The 21,880-nt window shown below is 43.6% G+C and overlaps 4 protein-coding genes across 5 annotated transcripts; all 4 read left to right on the top strand.

The window, feature by feature from the left end:
* The first annotated feature begins 194 nt into the window (after window positions 1-194).
* On the top strand, window positions 195-4,618 carry shisa4 (shisa family member 4). The gene is made up of 5 exons (XM_077603853.1): window positions 195-456; window positions 1,147-1,324; window positions 1,730-1,866; window positions 1,934-2,125; window positions 2,688-4,618. The coding sequence occupies exons 1-5, from the start codon at window positions 366-368 to the stop codon at window positions 2,726-2,728; spliced, it is 639 nt and encodes a 212-aa protein (XP_077459979.1). The 5' UTR covers window positions 195-365; the 3' UTR covers window positions 2,729-4,618.
* A 577-nt stretch (window positions 4,619-5,195) lies between these two features.
* lmod1b (leiomodin 1b (smooth muscle)) lies at window positions 5,196-11,491 on the top strand. Its single transcript, XM_077603944.1, has 4 exons — window positions 5,196-5,849; window positions 7,516-8,993; window positions 9,202-9,514; window positions 10,411-11,491. Exons 1-4 carry the CDS (start codon window positions 5,625-5,627, stop codon window positions 10,435-10,437), a joined length of 2,043 nt encoding a protein of 680 aa, XP_077460070.1. The 5' UTR covers window positions 5,196-5,624; the 3' UTR covers window positions 10,438-11,491.
* Window positions 11,492-12,737: 1,246 nt separating this feature from the next.
* On the top strand, window positions 12,738-16,870 carry LOC144075399 (cysteine and glycine-rich protein 1-like). Its single transcript, XM_077602367.1, has 6 exons — window positions 12,738-13,096; window positions 14,569-14,678; window positions 15,349-15,517; window positions 16,170-16,299; window positions 16,375-16,468; window positions 16,536-16,870. Exons 2-6 carry the CDS (start codon window positions 14,570-14,572, stop codon window positions 16,610-16,612), a joined length of 579 nt encoding a protein of 192 aa, XP_077458493.1. The 5' UTR covers window positions 12,738-13,096; window position 14,569; the 3' UTR covers window positions 16,613-16,870.
* Window positions 16,871-17,024: 154 nt separating this feature from the next.
* Window positions 17,025-21,862, top strand: tnni1b (troponin I type 1b (skeletal, slow)). 2 transcript variants are annotated; one of them, XR_013300552.1, is made up of 8 exons: window positions 17,025-18,727; window positions 18,799-18,930; window positions 19,188-19,277; window positions 19,339-19,515; window positions 19,573-19,731; window positions 21,462-21,585; window positions 21,652-21,706; window positions 21,799-21,862. XR_013300552.1 is itself a non-coding variant. In XM_077602370.1 (5 exons), exons 1-5 carry the CDS (start codon window positions 18,719-18,721, stop codon window positions 19,672-19,674), a joined length of 510 nt encoding a protein of 169 aa, XP_077458496.1. In that variant the 5' UTR covers window positions 17,025-18,718; the 3' UTR covers window positions 19,675-20,021. The 2 variants fall into 2 exon arrangements, 1 of the variants encoding a protein (XP_077458496.1); XM_077602370.1 differs by lacking the exons at window positions 21,462-21,585; window positions 21,652-21,706; window positions 21,799-21,862 and having other exon boundaries at window positions 19,573-20,021.
* The last annotated feature ends 18 nt before the right edge of the window (window positions 21,863-21,880 follow it).

Below are 21,880 nucleotides of genomic sequence, written 5' to 3'. Positions count from 1 at the left end.
TCAGGAACCCAACATTCGTCAGTTTGTGGCTTACATTTTAAGTGAACCACTGAATATAGCAGTCAATGATAAAAAGAAATTAGTAGGTGTATTCCACGACATCAATCTTCAAATATTTAACTATAAATTATATTTACCGAGCCCTTGTTTTTGAGTAAAAGCCACCTTGGGACGCAGAATATCAATAATGCCGACATTTACAAAGCACTTGAAAGCATCACCGACAACCAAGCTCAGGGTGGAACGGCGTCATAGTCGGCTAGTGTGTCATTTTTTTACCTGTTTCGTCTCTCTTTCCTCGCCAGGAACATGCGTGGCGACAACAGTTAGTCGTTTAGTCATTTTTATTTTCCCTTGCCACGAGAATGGCGTTTCACGAGGGCAACAGCGCGTCCGTGATAGTGTCGACGACGGCCGTGTTAGCGATGCTAACCATCGTCCTCTATTCTTCTCCGGGTAAGATTTTTGAGGTTAATCCCTTATTGCCCCGGCCGCGCTGCTTTCTAACGGGCAATGCTCAAATTTGGTTATTTATAGCACCAGTTTTGTTTGGTTCTATTTTGAGAGTGTGTTGGCGTATTATTTGCGCGCGAACTGCTCGTATTTCGGCCATAATTATTTTTCTTAAAGGAAAATAAATTAAATCAACACATTTAAAATACATTCCTGGTATTTAATATATTTATATATGTATTCAATTAAAATTTTCCGCAGGAACACAGTTTAATGCTAATGCTTAGAATAGCGGGCACATCCGGGTACTTTCTGGAAACGCCGATGCAAATCAATGGTCGCCATATTGAATTTCATTCTAGTCAAGCTAACCATAATGCCTACGTATTACTACGTATTTTTGTCACTAAATTAGTGTTACTCTAGTATTTAACAATAACAGTGTGAGATATGTTTAAGAAATGGCAGGTCGAATGTATTTCCGATACTGTGTAAGTGAAAAAGTGGTACCTTGGAGTTTATAAGTTCAAATTTAGATAAAAATCACAAAACACATCTGTCATACCTACCAATTTTGTTAAACATTTGGGTCGAAAACAGATTTTCTTACAATTGAACCAATGATCAAATTCTGTAGCTTCTAGTGTACCATTGTTATTAACAACAACATGGCGTGCACGTCCTCATCTGCAGTCTCAGCAAACGAGGACTGCCTGTGGTACGTGGACAAAAATGGCACCTGGCATAACGGCTTCGACTGTCCGCTCATCACCTTCTGCTGCGGCAACTGTCAACGACGCTACTGCTGCCTGGACGCCTTCAAAATGATCACGGAGCGTGAACAGAAGCGCTGCATGCTCTTCCAGTTCAGGTCAGCGTGACCGGCCATTTTTTTTACCCTTGGGCCGCTTTTGACGCCGCCCGCCGTCCAATCCATTTTAATTAGGAGAGGCCGGCAATAAACGATGGCTGCCAAGATCTCCCACTTCCAACAGATCGGACGTCTGTCCCCGTTAATGCCAGCAAATTATTTAAAAGTTCACTGACTCCTAGCTTTCCCGTGAGTGAGCATGAATCGGAGTGGCATGGGAGTACAGTAACATTAATCCGCGAGAGGAAATGTATTTTTTCAGTGAATAGCTGGGCATACGCTTCATGGGAAAAATGTGAATAGCCAACTGTGTATATGCAAGGGGATTACACTCGGCTATATTGTTTAATTTATCCGTGTGTGGTAGCTCATTGTGCTAAATCCGTGTTGTTTCTTTCCTTTCAGTCCGACTACATTAGCTGGCATCGCCTCGTCCATCCTGCTTTTCGTTGCCATCATCGCCACCATGGTTTGCTGCTTCATGTGTTCCTGCTGTTATCTCTACCAGAGGAGGCTGCAGAGGGGCAGGACTCCTTACGACCGTAAGATTCCACATTTTAAAGATGTAGACGCCCCTCGCGCCATCTTACCCAGGTCTTTGGCTTACAGCCCAGCAAATTCCCATGGCAAGTTACCCAGTGGAGCCGCTGTATGACGCCTACGGGAAACCGCTAGGGCCGTCTGAGTACCCACATGCGGGCTACCCGATGGCGCCTCAGTACCCGGGCATGCCCCCGCAGTACCCCATGATGCAGCCAGGGCTTTATCCGCCTCCCCATATGGATGCTGCTTACAGCCAAGGTAATGACAAAATAAGCTCTAATAAGTTGCTGTTTTACAGCATATTGCAAAAATAGGTGGCATTTTCACAAGAATAGAGTTTCAGTATTTTAAACTGGTTTTCATTTTTTTTTTTTTTTTGTAATTTTGGGGAAGAAGCGTTACCGTATTTTCAGACCTATAGAACTCCGTTGCGGGTGTATTTTCAGTTTTTTTGTCAATATAAAAGGTGTTTCTTTTCAAAGAACGCACCGCTATGGATGTGCTAGCATGACACACATGTTAGCATGCATGCTAGCGTATGTTTTAAAAAAGGCAACAGGTGAAAAACTGGGTTTGATTTTGTTTTATTGACATAATGCAAAAAAAAGGGCTTTTAAGTGCGCCCTATGGGTGTGAAAATATGTTATTTTATGTGAAATAAGAGGCATTATTATGAAAGTAGCTTGAATTTGTTGTAAAATAAGGAAACTGTTTATGATTAGAAAATAAAATTCAGTCATAAAGTGACTTATTTGACATATTGTGCACAACTATAACTAACTTATATGGTATATAACTACATGTCTTCTTTCTTTTTCAGCTCCTCCTCCATACTCTCCCCCGCAGTATCCTGGTCACTGATCAGCTAAACACACTCACCCACACAAACGCACTCATCAATGTGTTAAATAGCAGCCGTGAGAGTCAAAGGACTGTTTTAAAAGAAGAATGTTTAACAACATTTCCACTCGCTTCCTCTATTTTTCAAATTAATTGACTCTGTGCGAGTTTTGCACAGTTTACGGTTTCAAAGACTTTTGACAAAAGCTGCAATGAATCTGAAAGTTCTGAAGCCGCCTCATTAACACTATCTTAAACTTATGAAGTTGTTCTGTTTGAAGAAGTCACGACGAAAAAGCAGGGGTGACGTGTATCCAGATATTTGGCAGGCTTAATGTTTGGATGATTCCTACAATTATTGCGATCAGGGTTCATGAGATATATATATTTTTTTGTATTATATACACCTATATACAAGTAATGAGGCAGAGGACAACATGCTCTCTCATTTTAGTGACCGATCCACGAATATGATACATGTTGTATGTTTGAATGTGAGCGAAACGTGCAGTTGATATGCATGTTGGATTAATGAAAAATGATTGCGGCCTATACGGGAGTGTTGAAGTGCCACACTGAAAAGAAAATCTATTTTTGTATGCAAGCAAAGTATTTTCAGAGAAAGGTTATATGTGAAGAAAATATTTCAAAGCATCATAGAATAAGTCAGAAATATATGAAAATTAGTCTCCCCAAAAAATATAGCTATTCGTCAACTAACAAAGATGTGAACAGTGATGTTATGTTAAAAAAATAAAAATGAAAAAAACATTAGTATTCCCATAAGCACAAATTTTACCGAAATGTCATACTGCAAGGATAGGTCATCAAGTCAAATTATTTATCTACATGGGAAGGGGGGGAAAAGCGCAAATTTTCCAAAACCAAACTGGAAAAAAATTGACGTCGTGACCTTTGAACTGCCGTTTTCTTCCCAGTGTGGCGCTGCTATCGTCGGTACATTTTACCATTGTTGCTGCTTCATGACGTTTGTGCTACTTTGAATTCTCTGGCTAGTTGAAAAACTGCACTTTGTACCATCTGACCAGCATCAGCACGTTCCTTACTTCCTTTCTTTTCTCCAAGTAGAGCCACTACTTTTTGTATTGATGTCAAACCAAGTAAGATGTTGTTGCGTGACTTCTGTGTTGAGTATTTATTATTCTTATTAGTTCTGTTGGAACATATCAGGTCAGGGGAGTTTGCTGCTTTGAGGTTTTGAACTGGACGCACAAATATTTCGCCTCGTCTTTGCCAGGCTGGCTTTACACTGCGGGTGAAGTTCAAGTACCTCAACTGAAGATCAGAAATCAGGTATCTTGGTATTGATATTTTGATTGATTGATTGATTGATTGATTGATTGAATGATTGATCTGTGACGACACCAAAGCAGGTCATTGACATTTTCAGGAATCAAAAGTATAACAGTCATCTGAACAGGGGTGAGTAGACTTTACACAATTTGTTACCGCAGCAGCGCCGAGAAATTATCAAATAGATGGGACGTCACCGTCAGTGTAAATTCAGTTTTTAATAGATTAACCCTCAAAAATCCATGATTTTTAATATTGCGTTGTTGTTTCAACAAGAGATTTTGGAAAAGTTGCCTGCATTAGCTTTCCAATGTGCTGATATTTTTTCTCTCATATTTTAGCTTTTGACAATAAACGGGTACTGAACCTTTGTAAATTATTACTAAATTATTAGTAATGGTTGAATGCTTTCACCTGATCTCTACTTAAGATTTTTTCTGTGTCTTTTTGTTTTTGTTTGTTTTTTTTACCTCTGACCAAGTGTCTATTTGAAGTTGCTGTGAGTTGTAAAACTGAAAGTGGAAGGGATGACATTGTAATATATAACACGAGTGAAGTTTTTCTTTCTAATGGCATAAAATTTAACTTTGGAATTGATACCTGTGCCTTCTTTTGTCCTCAGTTAATTGTCTTGTCTGGTAGTCTCCTAGTATGAATTTTCACGTAGAGAATCTTGCATATTTAAAGAGGAAAATTTATAATTTAATAGACCTTTTGGGGGGGAAATAATGTTTAAATAAAAAAAAAAAACACAGTTCTTAGGCAGCCATTTTGCAAGGCAATGTGTATCTAATCCAAGCCAAGCCCTGACACAAATCCCCCACATCAAAAGTGACCCCAAAATTGATAGGAAGTGACCCGATGACAGCAGAAAACCTAAAGTAATATAATGCGACAAAACCAACAGGAACCTAACGATCATGAATAGGAAGTGATCAAGAAATGGCCTCAAAATCAACAGGAATTGACCTGGAAGTGCCCCGAAATCAATCAGTGGACCAGCATTTTTTTTCTTACATCATTACACAACATTTGCAAAATTTGGTCTAATTTTTAGGATGAGCTCATAATTATCCAATCAATTTTCACGGGCAAGGCTACTAACAGCAAAATGCCAAATTACGAGTCCGAAATTATCACTTATTTGTGTCTTTTGCCGAGAAAACACACCTTATGGAGAAGCACTACCAATTTCGTCATACGCAGTTTCTGGGTGTGATAACAATTAGGCTTTTGTTGTTGATGATGACGACAGGGCTTATGTCCGATTATTATTGTGTAACGAGAAATTGTGTGGAGTATACACTAAGTCACATCTGGCACCTCAGTAAACTACCGCCCTTCCCATTCCCTTTAAAGGAGCGCACCATCCTCCGAACATGGACATGCATTTTCCCAGGATTCCAAGGAATGTCCCAGCCTCTCGGCAGCCTTCCGTCACTGCTCGCCCCCTCTTTGCAAGCATGTGAGCCCGGCTGGGATCCACGCCTCGCTCTTTCTGGGACGTATGGGGGATCATTTTGCCTGAGACCTGCTTGATACTTTTAATTTTTTCTTTTGTTTTTGTTTTGATTCATTTGACTTTCAAACAGCTTTTCCAAGTATGTCCAGGCGGAAGGTGCGAGGTCTGACCCGCATGGGGCGGCAGGTGAGCGAGGACCCGGACCTGGACACTCTGTTGTCCACGCTGTCCCCGGAGGAGATGGAGGAGCTGGAGAAGGACATGATGAAGGTGCCCGACGTCAACCCGGAGGACGCCCAGCTCGTCGGTCAAGGCGACAACAACCGCCGAGACGATAAAAGTTTCCGTGCAAATGATGCCGTCCGGGTAAGTTTCATTTCTGCTCGTAAATGTCATCCACTTTTAGGTTCTGGGTTCGAATCAAAATCTCCTATATGAATTCTTGCTTCATAGAAACGGTTAAATCACTTTCTGTCATTGACGTCAGTAGACGTCCAATCCATTTGAACTGGGAGTGGCTGCCAGCCAATGATTGCTGCGAATCAATGTAGTATATTAGACCATGTTGCCAACAAACTTATAACTTAATCTCCAAAAAGCGTTAACTTTCAGATCCAACATTCAAGCCCCAAATTTTAAAGGGTCGTCAAACCGCCTTTGTCGCGACCCAAGTAGTAGTTATTGTTTGCTCGAAAGATTTTCCAAACTATTATTTTTTAAGACTCTTTTGTCACTAAAAATACAGGAAAGGTTTGTTTAAGTGAAAAAAAAATATTCTCAATTTCTTAAAAAAATATCCATTTTATTTGTATGTTTTTTTAAAGGAAATAAAATAACATTCGATTTTGTTGTCTCTTGTGGCAGAAACCTTTGACCCCTTTGCGATTAGAGGAAGCCTGCATACCAAGGACATTACTCCTAACAGACTTCGAGAAGCACGAGTCTATCAGTCTGACGTTGAATGGCCGTTTGTCCATAAGAGCACTATAATTGGCTGGTGACCAATCCAGCGCCAACCCCGCTACGCTCACTCAAAGTCAGCTGGGACGAGCCCCCGAAAACAGATAGATGGAAGTTGAATGCCAATCTCCCGAGCGTGCCCGAGTGTTATTTGCGAGGCCAGATTGAAGCAAGAGGCCAGCTGGATCCATCAGATCTTTAACAGCGTTCCTATGGGCCTCCCGAAATATTCCCCATCCCTCGGCGGCCCCATTTGACATTTAGCTCCGCGCAAACAAACCCCTCTTTTGCGAGCGGAATGCTCCTTTTAGATGTCCTTTTATACGATTTGAATCAAAGCACCCCCGTCCATCGCCAAGGGAGTTCGTACGCGATGGTTTGGGCGTCCGGCTCCTTAATCCCAGGCCTCGCTGGAATTCCTCGCTTGATCGCTCCTACGCTCAATGCCTTTTAAGGATGCGTCCGCTAGCCCGCCGCATCGTTGGCCTCGCAAATCAAACACTTGGCGAACCTTAGCCATTAAAAAAAAAAGGCCACTATAAACACACTTGCTGCGCAGACGGGCGACGAGCCGGACAGCCGTAAAGAGCTTGTCTGCAAGTACAGATGATCGGCACTGGTTTTAGTATCTGTCCACACTTCCCATTTTAAGAGCTTTGATTATCGGGGGGGTTATTGTTGATCCTAAATGATTATCATCTGGTAATTATCCACAAGGAACTTCTCGACAATTCTGAAGGTTTACTTAAAAATAGCCGTGTCAAACGTGTGGCCCGTGGGCAGGAAATGGCCCGCCAGGGGGTCCGAACCAGCCCGCTAGGTTGCTCTGCCTGACGAGCACTTTGTAGCTCATTCGTACTGTGCGTACATAATTAAATGCTTTAATATTTTTCGACATTGTTAATCATCAGCTGATTTCTTCTTCGTATTTCCCGATACTTTCACTAAAGTCTGGCACCAGACTGCCCCTTACAGGTCAATCTTGGAAGTACAACAGATGTTAATGGTTAAAATGTTGTTCTGGAATGCACTGCTGCAGGTTGAACATGCTCATATTTATTCATCCTTGCAGATTGAATCCAAGAAGGAAATTCGGAAGCAGGAGTCCCCGAAGAAGACGAGTCAGGAAGGAAAAGACGCTGCCGGAGTCCAGAGGGGAGGCGGAAACCCGTTCCGAGATGGTGGCAGGAAAGCGGAATCCTCAAAGGAGGAGCCAATTCAGCCCCCGGCAGTCCCCGAGGATGGATTTGAGGGGAAAACGGCAGGCGACCTCGGCGGCACGACGGACAGACGGGAGAGCCGCGAGAGTAAAACGAGAGATGTCATCTCCAAGTTGCAGGAGAAGAAGAAAGAAGACGTCCGTCGAGACGACTGCAGGAGAAGGGATGACACCAAGACCAAGGACATCATCTCTAGGCTACGTGAAAAGAGCGAGAAGAGCGAGAAGGAAATCGGCAAAGAGCGTTTGCGCCGATCCGACAGCTTCAGGACGCAGGGATTGGTCTCCCGAATGCTGGAGAAGCAGCAGAGCAGGTCTCAGGAAAGTGGCGAGGACAAGAACCCTCGGTGCGAGGACAAGAACCCTCGGTGCGAGGACAAGAACCCTCGGTGCGAGGACAAGAACCCTCGGTGCGAGGACAAGAACCCTCGGTGCGAGGACAAGAACCCTCGGTGCGAGGACAAGAACCCTCGGTGCGAGGACAAGAACCCTCGGTGCGAGGACAAGAACCCTCGGTGCGAGGACAAGAACCCTCGGTGCGAGGACAAGAAGAAAACGGCTCGCGGGCTGGAGCGGCAGGCCTCGGAGAAGGAGAACACCACGAGGAGAGAGGAACTGCTCAACCACGGCGATCGCGTCGCGGAGAAGAAAGCGGAAGAGGAGAAATTCGACAAGCGAGAAGAAGTGGTCAACTGCCTGGCGCCGAGCGGCAAAACGAAGACGGAAGAAGGGGAGGACGACCCAGACTCCGGCATGTTCGACGAACTCCTGGAGCAGGTGCGAAGCGACGACCCGGCCTTGGCGGAGCTCAACGTCAACAACTCCGAGGCCATCAAGACCAAGACGCTGATGGAGCTGGCCGAGGCGCTGCAGTGCAACACCTGCGTGAAGAAAGTGGCGCTGGCCAACTGCCGTGCCGACGACCACGTGGCCTACGCCCTCGCCGGCACGCTGCGCCGCAACTCCACCGTCACCAGCATCAACTTGGACTCCAACCTTCTCACGGGCAAGGGCATCCTGGCCCTCATCCAGGCGCTGCGCTACAACTCCACCCTCACCGAGCTGCGATTCCATAACCAGCGGCACGTCTGCGGGGGCAAGACGGAGATGGAGATGACCAAGGTGCTGAAGGAGAACACCACCCTGCTTAAACTGGGCTATCACTTTGAGCTGGCCGGTCCCAGGATGACCACCACCAACATCTTGAGTCGGAACATGGACCGCCAGCGCCAGAAGCGCCTGCAGGAGCAGAAGCAGGCCCGGGCCGGGAACGGAAGCGACAACAAAGACGCTCTGGAGGTGCCCAAGCCGGACGGTGGAGCCTCCCAGAGGTGCGTCATCTGTCAACACACACAAAAACTCTTCCAGATCACCAAAGGTGTCTGGACGGATTTTCGTCTTTACACGTGTCTATGTTGTTAATGCATCCGGGCTAACTCGTTAATTAACACCAAATCAACAACCAAGGGCTTGAGTGGGTATTGTCATTGGCAGTCGAATGTGCTGACTACTGAGCTAAGAGTCCATTTTCATTTCCAGAAATTCCTCAACATGGAACTCCCCAATGGCGTCCCCGAAACCGTCCCCGATGCCTTCGCCGTTACCTTCGCCCAGCCTGAGCCCCAAAAGGGGAGTCGGGCCCTCTAACCCTCCGCCGCCACCCCCGCCTCCGCCTGGGGGAGGACCCCCACCTCCTCCTCCGCCTCTCATGCTGGAAGTGGACTCTTTGCGGAACTCTTTGTCGCCGGTGTCACGGAGGAGTGTGGATGGGAAGGGTCGAGGCGGCACCAAGAACTCCAGGGACCAGCTCCTCGCCTCCATTAGGGGGAGCAACGCCCAACAACTCAAGAAGGTAAGGTCACAAAATGTTTTTTTTAAAAGCTGAAATTTGATTTTTTTTTCTTTTTTAAAAAGAGGACCTGACCTTGAAATGCAAATGTTGACCGGCCATTGGCAGCCAATTTGTGCTAACCCGATCCAAAGATGGGATTTAATATGCCGTAATAGTTCTACCAATGGGCGGCCCGGCGGATGAGTGGTTAGCGTGTCGGCCTCACAGTAGGGTACCTGGGTTGAAATCCAGGTGGGTCCACCTCTGTGAAGTTTGCATGATCTCCCAGGGCCTGCGTGGGTTTTCTCCGGGTACTCCAGTTTCCTCCCACATTCCAAAGACATGCATAGTAGGCTGATTAGACGTTCTAAATTGCCCCTAGGTATGAGTGTGAGTGTGAGCGTGAATGCTTGTTTGTCTCCTTGTATCCTGCGATTGCCTGGCCACCATTTTAGGGTGTCCCCGCCTCTGGCCCAAAGTCTGCTGGGATAGGCTCCAGCACCCCCCGTGGCCCTAGTGAGGATAAAGCGGTTCAGAAAATGACGAGAGAGATGAGTTCTACCAATCAGCCTCAAGATATCCCCTATTCCCACACAAGAATTCGCTAATTGGCTCCTCCTACACACCGCGCTTGAGTAATGCATGCAAGACAATTGAAAATAGCCACACGTACAAAAAACAAAGCCACCACAATTCATTTCAACCAATCAACTATCTCATTTTTTCCTTATTATCGCTACTCAACAGATTGGACGACCATCATTTGTCCTACACTAAAAGCTGTCATATTTAATGTCTTAGTATATCGTGAGACACGGCCATTTTTCTCATATCGCGCAGCAGTCCTCTGCGGGCCGAATTACCACGCGAGAATACTATATTGATGTCCTCATCTGTTTTGGACCTTGACCCAACAGGTGCCCGTCCCCAAGTGGCTGCAGTGAGTTTTCCCTCCGACACGTGGAACTTAAGAACGCAAGAGAACGGACATCTCGCCGCAAGGAACTCAAGCCTCCCTCGGGCGGAGGGGCCTCCTCGCGGTACCGAACGACGAGGCTGCCATTTTTTTTTACCCCCAAGTCCTCTCCGTGGAATACTGGACCAAATGAACCCTCGCAGTGAACGGCAATCGTGCGTTTCGCCGTCAGGGATTCATATTGCTCTTCTCTGTTCATTTTTTTTGCACTAAGAAGTATTTTATTACATATTGGCTCATGTATGAATGCGAATGCCTTAGAAAACAACTAGCGATACCCGCGTCCGTTTCTTATTTAGAACCCTGCACGTGACAAGGACGAAAGAGTGGGAGGAAAATTTCAGGAGGGGAAAAAAGCAACACATATCTCAGGCAGGCAAAGTTGATTTGGAAAAAGCGTGTTTTAAATTGGCTTATCGGGAATTACAAATAGAGAATCGTCAGTGCTAATGCAACTTTCTTGTAATATCTCATAATGGCTTGTATCGAGCTTCCCTTTTTTTCTTTAAAGACGTCATGGCACTTTTTTTTCCAATAATGACACGCATTTCTTACGGTGTTTGATAAAACGCTTGCCATGTTGCTATTGACTGAAAAATGTATGAAATTTGCTCGGGTGTTAACTCATTGGCTGCCATTGACTGTACATTGATGACCGGTCCTTGACCATAAGGGGGGAAGAACGAACACGTGCACATGGGAATTTTTAAGATTGTTTTTTATTTTACCCTGCAGTTTGATACAACAAATTTTGTCTCATTTAAAAGTTCAGATAGATTTCAGTTTTTTTTAAATCATTAATATCTTAATTAGATGGTATCGTTGCAACCTCACGAAAAATCTTTTAAACCCCTCCCAGTCAAAATGGATTGGACATCAAGTAGCCAATGAGTTAAGAAAGTCAATGTTTTATGAGCATTTGTTTGTCTGTTTTTTTTCAAAAATATTTGAATAAAAAGAGTAAATAGTTCATGTGCTCGTTTTCATGGAAAATAAAGCAAAATATTAAGTTTTTAAAAGTATTACACAGTATTTTTATTTTGGCTAACTAAATAGCAACGTGTATGATGACAAAATTTGGAGGGGGAGACCATTCATTTTGGATATATATATATATATATATATATATATATATATATAAATATGTATATATATGTATATATATGTATATATATATATATATATATATGTATATATGTATATATATATGTATATATATATATGTATATATATATGTGTGTATATATATATATGTATATATATATATATATATGTATATGTGTGTGTTTTTTTTCTTGCCATTTCAGCTCTTTCAATGTTCATCCACATCCTTCCAAAAATCCCACACAACAAGTATTCAACTTCCTACTTGAATTTTCAGCAAAATGTGAAGTATTGAGTCGCCATTTTGGCCAAAGCGGATAGGAGCAACGAATGCTAGGCCGATTTTGGTCTGCTTTTGCCTGGATGCCAAATGTCCATATTTGGTCATTTCTTCTGGAGGCTGACGGGTTGTAATTCATTCCTTGGTGCTTCCTAATAGCGGGCCGGCGGCCAGAGAGCTCCGACTGTTGCTGGATTCTGTCTGCTGAAGGAATGAAAAACATGGTGGCGCTTCCTTGGAGCCAAAATATGCACACACACACACACTCAGGCATGTAGTACTTATCATAGCCTGATGTTCATTATAATTACGTATGTCCATCACTACTTTTTAAATAATTCCAAATGATCTGTCAACTTCCTTCCATTGCTTTTTCCTAAATTGCTCTGCCTCCAGATTCATTTTCTGAACCGTTTATCCTGGGGGGTGCCGGAGCCAATCCCAGCTAACTACGGCTACCCAATCGCAGGACAACAGTTCACACTTGGGGGCAATTTAGTGTTCAAGCAGCTAGCCTAGCATACATTTTACGTTACACTTGGGGGATGTGGGAGGTAAATTGGAGTACCTGGAGAAAATCCACGCAAGCCAGGAAACAACCTAGGCTTGAACCCACGACCCCAACTTTTGTTGGTGGGGAAAGGCGACCACTCACTCGCGTGGCCGCTTGTTTCCAGATTGCCTTTTCATTTTTAAGCATTTAACCAATCACATTTCAGCCATTATTTGTTGTCAGGGTCAGAAATCCACCCTTCATAATCAGTCCTGCGGGCCCCGTGTCGGTCAGACAATTGCTCTAGCCAATCAGAATTGGAGTTGGCGACACCAAGGCTTATGATTGGATAGTGAGTGATTGCACTGGGCAGTGTTTGCAAACTGCACTTGGAGCTCGCTTCACAAGCAACCATAGCATATTGTTTTGTTGATTTAATAGCCCTTTTGTCAACCCGCAATGAATGAAGGTTTAACCCTAACTAAACAAAACTAAACGAAACGAAATAACCCGAAAGCTAGGAACCGAGAAAAGGGAATTGCTTTGAACTGACAAAGATGATAGCCACATCTTTGTGTCTTACTCCAAACCATGATGTGTCATCCCTTAGAAAAAAAAGACAAATCACATAAACACTCTGACTCATACACACATATTTTCTTGTAACTCCTCCCACTGATCAAGTCAGTGTCCTGTTAGCTTCTGATTTTTTGTCTTGCTCTTCATCACAGAGGGACCACATCCAGCCAGGTAAGAATCATTCTTTTCTCTCTTTCACAAAAACCGGGTTGTTTATGGAAGCAGCTCATTGTTATTCCAAGTGTGTTCCTTATTCTACCATTCTGTTTCTTTGAAGTAGGGAAAGTTGGTTTTTACCTCATATTGCTTCCAAGGAACGTCCGGTTTACAAATGCTAATCAAGTAGATGACTTGCATTCGGCAAGGATAGAAATATTAATTCACCCCCCTCCCTCGCCCAAAAAAACAAACATTATTTTTTACATTTCGGGGTGTTTAAACTGCTTTCTCCAGGGAGCGCTTCCAGAATAATCAAAGGATTCTTCCAATTCCTTTGACTTTAGTGTCATGTTAGCCTTCAGTGGTCATCTATTTAAATATTATTAGCTTAATTTATTATCTGCTAACTCCCGCTAGCTGTGTGAGGGAGATTTATCCAAACACACAAAGTACTAGGACAAAATACACAATTTTACTTATTTTTTTTCATTTGTTGCTATTTATTTTCAAAAGTTTAATGTGCATTAAATTAATTAGATCTTATTTAGAATTATTAGTTTATATTTTTAATTTGCCTCATTTTTACCCAAAAATAAATTCCCAACGCTCAACACAAAATGTGTTTGGCCAGCAATTATACTACAATTCTATGTCATTCATTCATTTTCTGAACTGCTTTAGGGTTGTGGGGGGTGCTGGAGCCCATCCCAGCTGACGTGGGGGACACCCTGAATTGGTGGCCAGCCAATCGCAGGGCACAAGGAAACAAACAACCATCCATGCTCACGCTCATACCTAAGGGCAGTTTAGAGAGTTCAACCAGCCTACCATGCATATCTTTGGACTGTGGGAGGAAACCTGACTACCCGGAGAAAACCCACACAGGCCCGTGGAGAACATGCAAACTCCACACAGGTGGACCGACCTGGATTTGAACCCAGGACCCCAGAGCTGTGAGGCCGAAGTGATAACCACTCGTCTACCGGGCCTGTTAAATAGTAAATTATGATATAATATAAAAAATGTCCAATTGGCCACAATGGGCTCCTGGTCCACAGGTTTGAGACCCCTTGTCCTGCATGAATGTCCCAAAAATAGTGTTTGCGCGGGGGAATATTCATTCATTTTCTGAACCGCTTATGCTCACTACGGGCACCAGGCGGGTGAAAGAACATTGAATCGGTTGCCAGCCAATCGCAGGGCACGAGGAGACGGGCTACCATTCACGCTCGCACTCATCCCTTGGGACAATTTAGCTAGCATGCAATTAGCCTAGCATGCATGTTTTTAGGACGTGGGAGGAAACTGGAGAAAACATGCAAACTCCACACAGTGAGGACCCAACTGGGATCGAACATTCAATTGCTGCCGGACAATAAAAACCAGGCAGCGGTCCACAGTTGGCCCACCGGCCGTAGTTTTGACGCCCGTGATTTAACGGTATCATTGATCACTGACTGGTTTGTGCGTATGTTTGTTCGCAGGATGCCGTTCGGAGGCGGGAACAAGTGTGGCTGTTGTCAGAAGACGGTCTACTTTGCGGAGGAAGTGCAGTGCGAAGGCAAAAGCTGGCATAAATCCTGCTTCTTGTGTAGTAAGTCCATCTACCGTCAGACGCGAGGGCTGTCAAGGTGTGGCTGTGGATCGCAGAGGATCGCGGCAGGCAAATGTTTGCGTGGAAACATCCGAGTCCTTGTATGGCAACGTTGAATCCGTGTGACAAACTTGGCCTTTTATGGAAGATGAAGCGCACGCGCCGCCCGAGAACACAGTGTTTATCTACCGCATAGTTGTTTTCCTTTCTAATGACGTGCAGCGTTTGCGGGGATTCCAACTGGATTCACTCTGGGTGGGTCAGGTGACACACACAAAAAAATCTCAACAAAAAAATAGTGATACACTCCATACTGCAAGGTAGTCTATGTATGTTTTACTGACTTTTTGACTTCCGATCCAAACCCATTATTCACACGTTATGTTTTAACGATGCTGATCCGATGGCCGTATTTTCAGACCTGTAAAAATCATGCAAAATATACCGTAACCAGTAAATGACAAATCACCTCGTTTGGAGTAAAGCCAAGAATTGCTCTGTATAGAGATTTTAAAAATGCCCTCCCAAAAATACTATTTTTTTGGGCCGCTGCAACATATAGTCCGAAAAATACGGTAATTAAGCTCATTCGTTAAAGATCATTTGCGTTAGGACTTTAGAATGTAGGCATTCCAATTGATTTTTTTTTTACTTCTCTTTTGGTTGGAAGTGGTGTGCAAGAAGAACTTGGATAGCACAACGGTGGCCGTGCACGTCGACGAGATCTACTGCAAGTCGTGCTACGGCAAGAAGTACGGGCCCAAGGGCTACGGCTTCGGTGGGGGAGCGGGGACCCTCAGCGTGGACACAGGAGAGGCTCTTGGAATTAAAGTGCCAATGTAAGGATGTCTATATTTTACTAAATCACTCTACTTTTTCCGTCTTATTTATTCCATGGTGGTGGCTTTTGAATGAAATGGATGTATCGCAGATTTCACTGAGGTGGTCGCTGCGAAAAGGGGGAGATTACTGTATTATTTTCACATCAATTAGTACTGGATGTCATTATAGATCAAGTAAAGGAAGGAAGTTCAAATAATTATTTGAATTGGGAGGTAAACTATTTTGGCAAATGGTAATGTGAATGGAGAATTTGAGGAAGTTATTCGTAAATATGGTCATCATCGGGATTTTGTCATTTTTTAACATGATTTACAATTTTAAAAAGAGAAAGAAAAACTGGAAATACTCCTCCAAGTGAAAGTGGGTCGCTTTCCATGGCAACCAAGGAGTTTGGAATAAACCCTCACCCCAGAAACTTGCTCATTCACAGGCAATCCTCCCAATTTGAATGAATTGGATACCATTGGCAAGATCGAAAATACTATAAAATGAAAATAAATGCATAAAAAACATTTGATGGTACAGTTAGCGAGGGTGAAAAATGTCACGTTTGACTGATATGAGTTGTCAGCCGTGTCGAAAAACAAATATTCCTATTACTGTTATTTAAACTCCATTTTGGCCAACAATTTAATCTTCCCCCAACAGAGAAACTCAGCACCAAGCGACCAATAACCCGAATTCCTCCAAGTTCGCCACCAAAGCCAGCGGCTCCGATGTTTGCCCCCGTTGCGGAAAAACGGTCTACGCGGCGGAGAAAGCTATTGGCGCCGGCAACGTGAGGGAAAATCCAGACTTTCTTTAACCAAATTGATGATTTCTCTTTTAACATTTACCCACTTTTTTTCCTCAGTCGTGGCACAAAAGCTGCTTCCGTTGCGCCAACTGCGGCAAAGGGCTGGAGTCCACCACTTTGGCGGACAGGGACGGCGAAATCTTCTGTAAAGGTAGGCTAGCGTGAACTAGCTAACAATGCTAAGACGCGGTTTGAAGTGCTCCTTTGTGAATTTACAGGCTGCTATGCCAAGAATTTTGGACCCAAAGGCTTCGGTTTTGGCCAGGGGGCGGGAGCTCTGGCTCATTCCAAGTGAAGTCTTGCGTTTTGAGCTACGCCCATTTTGTTGACATCCACAAGCACCAATCCCGCTTTAGCCACGCTCAAAAGTCGAGTAGAGAATTCGGCGATTTGACAGGTCACGAAAGCTTGAAAGGCGAAAGACGAGCTATATTTCAAGTTGATCCCAGCACTTGCAGTCAATGGCATCCGTTACGAAGTTAACAGAATAAAAGCAAACACGGAAAGGTCAAAAGTCATTTTAGTCAAGCACAAAATAAAAATCCAGCAGCTACGTCACTTGTCTTATTGTAGTATTTCAAATGGGAGCAATGTGGGTGTGAATGTGGGTGTTGATTGCTCATTCTGTGGAAGAAAAACCGAATGCAATCTTTATTTCATTCACTAGAAGGCAGCAAAGATACCTACACTTGATAGGATGTGATCAAATACGCTGGGGTTTAAAAACGTGGGTGTTTAGTTAGTATGATTATTCTTCCATGCTGTAAAATATAAAGTTCTCATCTCATTTTCTGAACCACTTTATCCTCATTAGGGTGGCGGGGGGTGCTGGAGCCTATCCCAGCTGACTCCGGGCCAGAGGCGGGGGACACCCTGAATTGGTGGCCAGCCAATCGCAGGGCAACAGGAGACAAACCAGCATTCACGCTCACACTCATACCTAGGGGCAATTTAGAGCATCCGTCCATATCTTTGGAATGTGGGAGGTAACCGGAATACCCGGAGAAAACCCACGCAGGCCCAGCGCCTGAATCTGACCTTGGCCTGGCAGTAAGTGAGTTGAGCTAATGCTAACTTGTGGATAATTGTCTACTGTAGTGAAAGGGTTGAATTAAGCTATCGAGTGTACATAAATTTTTTGATGGGGGTGTGTTCGCCAAGGGAGGCGGGACAAAAGCGGGTGACGGATAAATATGCCCTCGTCTGTGCTTCCTCCCATCACTTTGTCTCACTTCATCTTCCCACTAAGGTACGTAAGGCCTAACAACGCTTTTATGCTTCAAATCATCATTTTCACCGCATGAGTTTAACATATAGTTTAACAAAATATTACGAGCTTGTTTTTAGGTTAAATTCCGTTGAGACGAAAGGGTCTTGGGACTTGTGTTGGTGACAATAATACACGTTTGATCGTGTCTATCAATTGTGTGGTTGCTTACATTATTTTGTATTAAAGAAGAAAACATTGTATCATTTTGTAACCTCGGTAATTGCTGCCATTTTGTTCTGTCACATCTGCCATCGCTCGGCTCTTTTTGCCAAAAATTCATTGAGTAATCCTAAAAAAAAGGGGATGTTCAAAGGACGGGGGCTCGGTGGGCAACTTGATGTTACCCGGCATTGCTTTTTACAACAAAGACACCCCAAAAATGAACGGATTGCGATAAGATAAGACTCGGGAGTAATTGAATAAATAGGGACGGCTCCATTCTGGGAAATGCCAGACAGACACTCATCAATGCGGTGGAATGTTTCTGGAGTGGAAAGTGTATTAAGATCCTTTGGGGGCCCCCAAAAGGTGTTATTTTTGTCTTTCAGGATCAACGCGGATAGACAAGATGCCTGAGAAAGTGTAAGTGTTGTTTTGTGTGCGTGTGTGTGTCATCTCGCCTTTGTTTATTTTTAGAGCCCGATTAGGGAAGACAATCAGTGTTAATGCTGTTGTTTGTTTCCATTACAGGGCTGAGGTAAGATTTCAAACTACCTACTATAACTTTACATGGATTCCACATTTAAGTGCATTACGTAGACATCTTATTCTGGCCTCATCAAGGCCATTTGCTTGACCAATTGCGAAATTGCATTTCACTTAGTAGAAGAAGAGTGAGCTAAACACAGAAAAATGGGGGGAAATAGGCATAAAAAAGCTAATGTTCGAAGTACAAATTGGCGGAGCAATTGTACCATTGCCATGGCTTCTCCCATTTTTAAATATTTGGATGCAGGAACAGTCGAGTCCTAATCGGATCCAAATTTGAGGTGTCCGTGAGACCACGATCTGAATTCTAATTGGATGAAAGACATTTTGCCCGTGTGTAGCGTAGCCATGAAATACTTTTAACGGGTGCTTTATTATCGTTTCCTGTTGAAGAAATCCAAAATCTCAGCTTCACGCAAGCTCATGCTCAAGGTGAGTGATGTCGCTCGCGGTTGCGTGACCGACCGCGTGGGAAATCAACAGCTTGAGTTGTTGCGTGACAGAGCTTGATGGTGGCCAAGGCCAAGGAAGATCTGGAGCAGGAGCAGCTGGACAAGGAAGCCCAGAAAGAGAAGTACCTGGAAGAAAACGCACCCGCGTTAAACATCAACTCCATGAGCTTGGAGGAGCTGCAGGTGCCTGAATTCTCTAAATTCACTATGCCCTTTCTTTGTCTCTCTTATTTTGAAATACTGGTCACATTTTTATGGTGATGGAATTGGGCTGCCTCAAGGCAAGCAGTCATGTCTCCACGCTTTTATTTTGATTTTCTTGTGAGGGTTGAAAGTGCAAAATGACTTTATAGCTTGATTATCAAAGTGGTCCCACTTTTCTTGGACAAAAACGCAAACTATGACCGCCATTTCATGTTCATTTTCATGTTTACATCTAGAAACTATGCGAAGAACTTCACTCCAAAATCGACATTGTGGATGAAGAACGGTATGACACCGAGGTCAAAGTCCTGCACAACTCACGAGAGGTAAAAAAACAAAAACAAACAAAAAACAACAAATTGTTAAAGTGCTACATTGTTCTTTTAGATAAAGGATCTGAACATCAAGGTGCTGGACCTAAGAGGGAAATTCAAGCGACCCAGCCTTCGGCGAGTCAGGGTCTCGGCCGACGCCATCCTGCGCTCGCTGCTGGGCTCCAAGCACAAAGTGTCCATGGACCTGCGAGCCAACCTCAAGTCCGTCAAAAAGGAAGACACGGAAAAGGTCAGTGCGCTTTGAACACAAAGCCGCAGTCCGGAACATTGACCGTTCCATCTTCAGGAAAAGACGGCGGAAGTCAACGATTGGAGGAAGAACGTGGAGGCCATGTCTGGCATGGAAGGACGCAAGAAGATGTTTGACGCAGGGGCTCCCGCCCAGTAGAGCCTCACTGAACAAAAAAGAAGCATTTTCATTCATTTCAATCCAGCAGAAAACCAAGTATGAAAACACTCGATTCTCTCCAGTTTTCTTTCTTTGACACAGCAATAAAGACAAAAGACAAACTCAGTTTTCTGTTGATGGCAGGTTTTCCCCCCCCCCATCAAACTGAGCATAAACTAACCTCTTTAGATTTGGTAAAAGTAAACAAACACTATGCCAACACGGATACTAGTATTGCTATGAAAGAGGACGAAGATGTGACTGGTAACAGAAAGTACTAAAAAATAACTAACAGAATATGCAGTAATTGAGTATCAAATGAAATAAAAATGAGCTGTTTCAAATTATATGGTATCATTGCAGAATTCTATATGCTATATAAAGTATTAACGTCATTGAGAACCAATGATTTAAAGAAGCATCTGACCAATCTGCGATAGCAATGACTTGATATAGTTAAGTCAGCAAGTATATAGTAGAGTATAGTATAAACATTTTTTTTTTAAAGTGATATTAGCACAGTACTGTCATCGGCCGATTGATTAGAATTTAGGATAGAATTTTGGCCCTAATTTCTAGGGCCTGAATTCTAAATGCTAATTTTCCATCCCAAGTCTTCAGCAGGAAAGTAGTAATAAAAAAGTTATGCTGCTAAACGGAGGCTGGATTTTCAACAAGAAAAAGCCACATAATGCATAATATTGTAAGGCTACGTCCTCTTTAACTAGAGTAGCTAGAAGGCTAGCAATTTAGCATTTTAGCTTAAGTGTATGCATGTTAGGTATCACTTTGACCACACGGTGGTAATGTCAACTCACCTCCAAGGTCAATGAATGCAGTAGTAAGTACATCTTTCAACAGACAACTTTACGTACTTTACTTTTGATTACTTTGCATGTCTTCCATCATCTCGGGAAGGGAAATAAGCGCTCTTTTTTTGGCTGGTGGCCATCTTGCGTAGGTCGACTGGCGCTTGGAAACAAGACCTCGAAAAATACACATTGCGCCGCATCGGCACATAATTTTTTCGTACTCCCCGATACGCATGACCTCATTTTAGCGCCATATCGGTACTGATGTGGATGTCGATTTTGGTGCAACACTAATAGCTTAGCAAGATTTGATGCGTCCTCATCTGTCCACTGGGTGGCAGTGACTCAATTGTTTATTATTATCAGTAGTAGTACGTATTATGATTATTAATTATTATTATTAATATTTATTATTATTACTTATTAATTTTATTATTATTATGTATTGATTATTTACCTGTCCGTTTTTATGTTTGCTGTTGTTATTTGTCCACTTGGTAGTGAAGCTTTGAATCTTATTATACTTTTATTATACAATAAAAGCATTTCAATTCAAGATACGTGGTACAAATGATGCAATTATCAATTAGCAACCCCACTGATGGTGGAAAAAGTTTTGAAATCATTCTAATATATGATGGAAAATGTGGTTGTGTTCTTTTATAAGCTTTTAAAAGCTTCAATGCAGTTATGCTGAAGAGGGTCCAATTGCATCACGGGTAGGCTTTTGTGTCAGTTACACAACCCTGGCACTCATTCGCGACCAAGGTCTTAATAAAAGTCTTCGTACAAATCAAAGAAGCAGGCCGGGGGGGCCCCTGAGAGCCCACCGGAGTAGGTTTACACGCTCTCACTAAGCCTACTCTAATCCCCACTCTAGTGTCCAGCGCGTCCAGGTTTTTTGCCGTATAAAAATAGTCAAAGCACATCCAGTAAAGAGCGTATGTTTGAATGTCCGTCGCCAACTGTTTGCAGGTATGCGCCCGCCGCCATTGTGCCGCCATGTGATCCGGACCCCGGTTTAAAAGCTTACCCGGACCGGGGCGGGGGGACAACGTGGACACTTTCACCCTTGTCGACGTCTCGCCACAGTGTCCGGGTGAGTCTGCTGCGGCTGCCTTTTCATTTTAAGCGTAAGGTGACATTTTGGGTGTTGTTTTGAAAGGCGCGGGTATTTTGCGGGGTGCAAAAATGTCGGACGACGAAGAGGCCTCGTACGAGTGAGTATACGACAAGATGGCGACGTGATGCCATGATGGAGACACCTGGGACTAAGGCCTTGTTTTCGGTGTGTCTGTGTGTTTTGTTGCAGGGAACAACGTGAGTCTTTTGACACATGCTTTACATAGAAAATGCCAAAGAAGATCTGATCATTGCAAGATAATTAATTTTTT

This window comes from Stigmatopora argus, chromosome 6, assembly GCF_051989625.1.
Source record: "Stigmatopora argus isolate UIUO_Sarg chromosome 6, RoL_Sarg_1.0, whole genome shotgun sequence".
NCBI classification, from domain to species: Eukaryota; Metazoa; Chordata; class Actinopteri; order Syngnathiformes; family Syngnathidae; genus Stigmatopora; species Stigmatopora argus.
Note: the sequence above shows the minus strand (reverse complement) of the source record. Positions and strands in the feature narration are given on the sequence as shown.